Here is an 8,200-nt window from a genome sequence, read left to right as displayed (position 1 = left end):
GATGTAGAGGAGACCTTCTGTCTGAACTTTGCAGTAAGTTGCTGGACACTAAACTAAATACGACCCCTCAAATTAGACCACGTCAAGTCAAGAGCGTTTGTCTGATTAGAGGAATATCACTGATAATTCATATTATGAAGAAAGTCACTGCTTTAGTAAATAAATTCAACTGAACCTGTCCTTGATATCACACACATGCTGCCAAGACGGTTATTTGATGTGTGCGCTTTTAATCTGGAAGATGAAGAGCGTTTGCTCATTGGCCATATGTCCCGTCAGCGTTTCCTGTTGGATGATGGAATGACATTCAACAGATGTTTTTTGGTTTATGATGTACAATTAGGGAAGGGCGATAAAAATAAAACAACTATATCTCAGTATTTTCCAAGTTTTAGCAATATTAGCTCTGAACTGGCTAATGAATTTGTTATTTTTATTATAATTTTATATTAAAATAAAAATTTATGTTTAATATTAAATTAATATATACATAACTATAGATATTTAATCATAATGTAACAATATAACAACACATGATAGTAAACAGTAATATTTACACTACATGTAAATTTAATCAAATATATTATTTTTAGTAATAACATTTTATATCATAATATAAACTAGAACTGATTTGTAGCTAATAGGACTTTCCAAATCAGTGTTTTGTTGTTAACTAAAACTGTGAAAAATAATTTTTGGTATTTGAAGAAAAAAGTAATTAATAAAATTACAAATATTAAATGTACAACTTGCATTAAAAAATAGAAATAAATGAAAATTTGACATGTTGCCTTGGTAAATTACTGAAATAAGTTGTTTACATTGAAGTACTAAAATGAATTGAAATAAAAATAAATTAAAGCTAAATAAACACATTTTGACCAAAACCGAATGACCAAAACTTACACTAAAATTTAAACGAAAACTGATCATGTAAAAAAAAAACAATTTAAAATATATATAAATAATATAATAGAATGTAAAAATACTGAAATAATGCTGTTCCAGATATATCTCAAATTTGACAAATGAACATATTAAAATATATCCATCCAAAACTGTTTTTGGGAAACTTAAATGTTCGAAATAACACTCTAATATTACTGTGATATTCACAATGTTGCTTTATTTAAAGAGATAGTTAACACAAAAATTTAAATGTAATTAATTTCCAAACCTGTGTGAATTTCTTTCTTCTGCTGAACACAAAAGAAGATATTTTGAAAGATGTAGGTTACCAAACAGTAGCTGTTTGGTTACCAACATCCTTCCAAATATCTTCTTTTGCTTTTAAAGGGGTCCTATTATGCTCTTTTACAAAGTCTTGATTTTGTTTTGGGGGTGTACTAGAACATGCTCTCATGCTTGGTGTATTTTAACATTATTAAAATAGCTTTCTCCCCAGCCTGGCACAAACGGCTCGATTAGTTCCGGCTTTGATGAAGGTCCGAAAACAAAATGTGTTGTGATTGGTTCGCTGTCCCAGTGCGTTGTGATTGGCGAACAGCTTAGACCGTGTTTCATTACTGCCACGCCCCTTCCTCCGTCTTTCAACAAAAACTTTGGGGTGAATTTTTTTAATGCACTTTACTCCCTCGTGTTGTGGAAGCTGTCCTCAGTAAAATGCGCAGCACACAATAGCAAATTGCTATTCGGCGCCCAGCTACATCGTGTTATACTTGTAAGAATTGTTCTAGACATGCTGAAAATTTGAGACTACAGCACAGCAGCTCTTCTTCTTGGTTTTCTCTGACGCACTAACTCTGCAGCAGCATTTCTTCTTCATCGTCTCGTCTGATGCACTCACTCAACCAAGTGTTCTAACCACAACCTCGCCCTCCCCACCCCCCAACCATTCGAATTTCTGTAGGCGGGAATTATTTGTAATGATATTCCAATGAGCCGCTTTGTGATATCACAAAGCCCGGAAACCAAACGCTGTAGTCCAAACGAGCCGTTCGTTGTAGTTCTTGAAAAGGGATTTAAAAAAAAACGAAATATCTCCCTTTGGAGTGGACTTTGAGATTTGTAACTTTCTAGATCTTTTTAATGCCCAAACATACACAGTACACACTGACTCAAATTAAAAAAGTGAAAAAGCATAATAGGACCCCTTTAACTGAAGAAAGAAATTCCTACAGGTTTTGAACAGCGTGCATGGAGATGTCAGAATTAGAATTATGTCAGAACTATCCCTTTAATAGCATCAACAACATTTTTGCATATATACTATAAATATTCAATACATCACCCAACCCTGTTTGAAATGTGAATCTGCACTTTTTAATATGTTTATCAGATATCTGTGCACAAATGTGGAATCGCGATTCTTTCCCTGTGGAATGTGTCGTCGATGTACTTACTGGGATGAAGGGAAAATTGTGTTCCTGAATGACAAAATGTAACAACTGTGACCACAGATTACGAGAGAGTATTACGGGATAACAGAGGTTAAAGAGCTGGTACAGGGCGGGAAGACCATCGCAGTGGACAAGACAAACAGGTGTGTGTGTCTCTTTAAATAAAGGTCTGAAAGAGGTCATGTTGTTCCTGCCTGTGCTCCATATTTCAGTGTCTGTGAGAGTGAGTGTGTGTGTTGTCAGTGGGGACAAAATTGCAAGGTTTCGGAAGCTGCAGGAACAGATGGGACAGCGCACAAATCCAAACAATCCAAAACACAAATCCAGACAAAAAATGATGTATGAAGAATTGTTGCTGCATTCAAGGTTACATTTCAGGAAAAACATTTAAGTGGAGATTGTATGGAAAGGAAAATGTTTTAAGAAAATGGTATTTGTTTGAAATATGCATGTGTGTTTTATTTGCGTGTCATGTTCTTGTCGTTATTGTGTGTTGTGTGTGTGTCCTGCTGTCTGACAGTAAGATTAGGCAGAGGGCCAGTCATCTTGAGCTCAGATCAAGGCCCGTTCTCTCTCACACACACACACACACACACACAAATCACGTTCTTCAGCAGACCTGATGCTGATATATGACCTCCTGAAGAGATTATAGCCCAGCTCAGATTATCCGTCTTAATTCACTGGGTCTGATGCACTCGTGCATGTAAATATGTGCACTGAATTACACTCATCTGATGCTTTATTGATCCTAAAGGGGAGATTTTAGTTCAACATTCAGTGGCATGTACAGTAAAATCATTGATAATATGAACTAATAATAGGTAAACTCTTCTGGGCAACTAACACAATGTTCTAACCAGATATGACAAGAATGGTAAAGAGCATGTCCTGTTCTAGATACAACCAAATCAATAGAAATGAAGCCTATTTTTAGGCCCACAAAATCAATTTTTTAAGACAATTCAGCAATCCATTCAAATTTAGTTTTGATCTTTCTTTTTTTTTTAATATATATATATAATATCTCATTTATTTCGGTGATTACATTAGATTCTTACTATTTGTGCAGTATTTTTAACTGCTTTTTTATTAATCTAATGGGAATTATTATTATATAACATTCATTATCTTTATCAAATGACTATAATACCATGATTTAGAAAAAAAACTATAATCAGCATAAAGGCATTACAACAGATACTACCATATATATATATATATATAAAATTATTTTGCATTAATGTAATGAGTGGGGTTTTGTTTACATTACAGTAATAAGAATTATTAATAATAAAAAAATGTGATTGTCATAAGAAGTCACAGATGCCTAGATGCATACAGTATATATAGCACTTGAATGTGTCTTTTTTTTTGTGTTGGTCTCTCAGGAAGGAGTTTGTTCAGGCGTATTTACAGTATGTGTTCAGTGATGCCGTACAGGAGCAGTATTCGGCCTTCTCCAGCGGTTTCCTGAAGGTCTGTGGCGGGGAGATTCTCTCTCTCTTCCAGCCCTCTGAGCTCATGGCCATGGTGGTGGGCAACAACAACTACAACTGGGAGGAGATGGAGAAGGTGGGACACGTTTCATACAGCTGTGCTTCACTATCTTAACAAGACTCAATGTTAATGCCTTGTGTTGCATCTCTTCTTTTTTTTCTCCCAGAATGCCTCCTACAAGGGCGAGTTCTCTGCATCACACCCAACAGTTAAGATGTTTTGGGAGGTGTTTCATGAGTTTCCCTTGGAGAAAAAGAAACAGTTTTTATGTAAGTGAGAGTCAGCATTGTAACGGATGGTACTATTGTATATATTATATAAAACTGTCTGAATATAAAGCTAGTGTGAAGACCTGTTCAAACCAAAAGAGAAATGAAAATGCAAAGCAAAACACAAACCTATTCATTCATTTATTTTGTGGAATGAAAATGAAATATATATTGTCCATATACTGCAGAGGAGAGTATGAAGAAATCCAAACACTGCTTAAAGTTTGCAAACAACCATAAAACAACTTACCTGCAGGTTTGGATGGATCCAATAGTAGCAGCTGTGCATAAGAGTTTGCTATGGCTCTTCTAAAAAAGATTTTTCTAAATTTGGTTTTGGCTGTAAAAATATTTTTTGATGCATTAGCATCAGCTGTTGCTCTTGACTATAAAACAGAGGCTTGGGACATGTGACCCTAGAGCTTAATTTATTGGTCAGTAAGGTTTTGTCCAATGTTGTTTTAATATTATTTATATTCTGTTACAGTTTTATTAATATTTTGAATTGTATCTATGTATTTTCAGTTTTAATTTTAATTCTAGTTACATTTTTAAACATTTTATGTTTGTCATTTGTATTAGTTTTTTTATATAACTATTTAGATTTAATTTTAGTTTTAGTTCAGTTTAGTTTTTATTAATTTCCAGTAATTTTAGTGCTTCAGCTTAAATGTATATCAGTTCGTTGCCATGGCAACATTTCTCACTTTTTTATATATTTATATATAAGATATGTATTTAATTTGATTATTTATCGTTTTTGCTTCAGTTAATGATAATAACCTTGGTTTTGTCACCATATGAAGAAAAATAAGTATTTGTAGGTCATTTTTATAGGGCTATCAAAAAATAAAATGGCTATGATATAAAATTATAAATACATAACTTAATGTGCTGTCACGTTTACCATTGCTCATTGTAAAAATCTAGTCATTTTAAAAGGAATTCACACAATCGGGAATTTCACATAAGGGAGAAACATTCCCCCACGCAGATTTTGCACCAACACCAAGTTTTTCACAGAAGGCTGCTTGCTTTGATATGCTGCAGGGTTGCCAGGTCTGCAAAACAAAACCAGCCCAACTGTTTAAAACTAGCCCAATCACGTTTTTCCCCGGGGGTTGGTGGTCGCCTCAGTCGAAATCGAGTTCTGGAGGGTGGGGATCGCTTTAACCCGCCGACTAAAAAACAATCTGGCAACGGTGTAAAAGTAGCCCAGTTCTGATTTGGCAACACTGATATGCTGTGACTTCTGTGTAAGTGGTGCTTTGCGCATAAATACACCATTGGACTATGGACCTTTTTTGTACTAATGCAACTTTGCCTTTACAACGCAGACCAAATAAGTGCTTTTGCCTTCCCGCAGTGTTTTTGACAGGCAGTGACCGCATCCCCATCCACGGCATGGCCAGTCTACGCATCGTCATCCAATCCACTGCTGCGGAAGAGCACTACCTTCCTGTGGCCCACACCTGCTATAACATGCTGGACATGCCCTGCTACCAGACCAAAGAGACTCTGCGGCACCGGCTCACGCAAGCCGTGGAGCAGTACGAGGGCTTCAGTCTGGTCTGAGCGGGATCTGCAGAGGTTGCTTTCTGTATGCTGACACTGCACTTTAAACCTGTGGAGAACTGGAAATGAATGATGCTCTCGCATTTATTTTACCACAGACGAGCACATCCTGAGTCTTGTATGAGTAAATCTATTATTTTCTTAATCTTACTGACAGACTCTGGCTTGTTTGGTTGAATCTTGAGATGTGCACCGTTTTTTTGTTTGTTTACTTTTTATTTTTTATTTTTTAAATATATTTTTTAAATGACACAAATAAATTATAAGATTAGGATTGAGTTGTTGGCAAAATAAATTAATTCGACATTCTTTATATATTTTGTAAATTTAATTATTTTTGAATCAGATTTTAAAACCGATAGGTTGCTCTTGTCTAGACCACGTTATTTTACTAGGGGTGTCCAGACCTGTTCCTGAAGGGCCACTGTCCTGCAGTGTTTAGCGCCAACCCTAATTTAACACACCTGAACCAGCTAATCAAGATCTTTGGCTCGACTAGAAGCTTCCAGGCAAGTGTGTTGGAACTGGTTGGAATGAAACTCAACTCTTCTCCAAGAGCAAGCTTGTACACCGCAGTCATTTTGCCAGTTTGAATTTCTGGAAGGAAGTAAACAAATTTAAAAAAAATTTACTCGTTAAAGCATATGAAACGCCCACTAAATGCTCATTATTGACTTTCAGTTTTAATTTTAATTCTAGTTACATTTTTAAACATTTTATGTTTGTCATTTGTATTAGTTTTTTTATATAACTATTTAGATTTAATTTTAGTTTTAGTTCAGTTTAGTTTTTATTAATTTCCAGTAATTTTAGTGCTTCAGCTTAAATGTATATCAGTTCGTTGCCATGGCAACATTTCTCACTTTTTTATATATTTATATATAAGATATGTATTTAATTTGATTATTTATCGTTTTTGCTTCAGTTAATGATAATAACCTTGGTTTTGTCACCATATGAAGAAAAATAAGTATTTGTAGGTCATTTTTATAGGGCTATCAAAAAATAAAATGGCTATGATATAAAATTATAAATACATAACTTAATGTGCTGTCACGTTTACCATTGCTCATTGTAAAAATCTAGTCATTTTAAAAGGAATTCACACAATCGGGAATTTCACATAAGGGAGAAACATTCCCCCACGCAGATTTTGCACCAACACCAAGTTTTTCACAGAAGGCTGCTTGCTTTGATATGCTGCAGGGTTGCCAGGTCTGCAAAACAAAACCAGCCCAACTGTTTAAAACTAGCCCAATCACGTTTTTCCCCGGGGGTTGGTGGTCGCCTCAGTCGAAATCGAGTTCTGGAGGGTGGGGATCGCTTTAACCCGCCGACTAAAAAACAATCTGGCAACGGTGTAAAAGTAGCCCAGTTCTGATTTGGCAACACTGATATGCTGTGACTTCTGTGTAAGTGGTGCTTTGCGCATAAATACACCATTGGACTATGGACCTTTTTTGTACTAATGCAACTTTGCCTTTACAACGCAGACCAAATAAGTGCTTTTGCCTTCCCGCAGTGTTTTTGACAGGCAGTGACCGCATCCCCATCCACGGCATGGCCAGTCTACGCATCGTCATCCAATCCACTGCTGCGGAAGAGCACTACCTTCCTGTGGCCCACACCTGCTATAACATGCTGGACATGCCCTGCTACCAGACCAAAGAGACTCTGCGGCACCGGCTCACGCAAGCCGTGGAGCAGTACGAGGGCTTCAGTCTGGTCTGAGCGGGATCTGCAGAGGTTGCTTTCTGTATGCTGACACTGCACTTTAAACCTGTGGAGAACTGGAAATGAATGATGCTCTCGCATTTATTTTACCACAGACGAGCACATCCTGAGTCTTGTATGAGTAAATCTATTATTTTCTTAATCTTACTGACAGACTCTGGCTTGTTTGGTTGAATCTTGAGATGTGCACCGTTTTTTTGTTTGTTTACTTTTTATTTTTTATTTTTTAAATATATTTTTTAAATGACACAAATAAATTATAAGATTAGGATTGAGTTGTTGGCAAAATAAATTAATTCGACATTCTTTATATATTTTGTAAATTTAATTATTTTTGAATCAGATTTTAAAACCGATAGGTTGCTCTTGTCTAGACCACGTTATTTTACTAGGGGTGTCCAGACCTGTTCCTGAAGGGCCACTGTCCTGCAGTGTTTAGCGCCAACCCTAATTTAACACACCTGAACCAGCTAATCAAGATCTTTGGCTCGACTAGAAGCTTCCAGGCAAGTGTGTTGGAACTGGTTGGAATGAAACTCAACTCTTCTCCAAGAGCAAGTTTGTACACCGCAGTCATTTTGCCAGTTTGAATTTCTGGAAGGAAGTAAACAAATTTTTAAAAAATTTACTCGTTAAAGCATATGAAACGCCCACTAAATGCTCATTATTGACCATAGATGAGTAGTTAATCCCATTCAGAAAGAGCCATCGCAACCCTACAAATTGGGGGCTCGGCCGGGATAAAGAGGTAACAGCCCAATC

The 8,200-nt window shown here is 36.1% G+C and overlaps 1 protein-coding gene across 1 annotated transcript in view; it reads left to right on the top strand.

Moving 5' to 3' along the window:
• Nucleotides 1–6,017, top strand: part of LOC107594447 (probable E3 ubiquitin-protein ligase HERC3) — a 23,027-nt gene extending 17,010 nt beyond the window's left edge. Inside the window, exons 18-22 of the mRNA XM_016284501.1 lie at nt 4–33; nt 2,421–2,503; nt 3,752–3,935; nt 4,027–4,129; nt 5,496–6,017. Of these exons, the coding sequence (XP_016139987.1) occupies nt 4–33; nt 2,421–2,503; nt 3,752–3,935; nt 4,027–4,129; nt 5,496–5,704 (609 nt within the window). The 3' untranslated portion in view covers nt 5,705–6,017. The remainder of the gene's footprint in view (nt 1–3; nt 34–2,420; nt 2,504–3,751; nt 3,936–4,026; nt 4,130–5,495) is intronic.
• Nucleotides 6,018–8,200: the final 2,183 nt, after the last annotated feature.

The sequence above is a fragment of the Sinocyclocheilus grahami genome, unplaced genomic scaffold (assembly GCF_001515645.1).
Source record: "Sinocyclocheilus grahami isolate Dianchi unplaced genomic scaffold, SAMN03320097.WGS_v1.1 scaffold183.1, whole genome shotgun sequence".
Taxonomy (NCBI): domain Eukaryota; kingdom Metazoa; phylum Chordata; class Actinopteri; order Cypriniformes; family Cyprinidae; genus Sinocyclocheilus; species Sinocyclocheilus grahami.
This window is presented reverse-complemented; position numbering and strand designations above follow the sequence as displayed.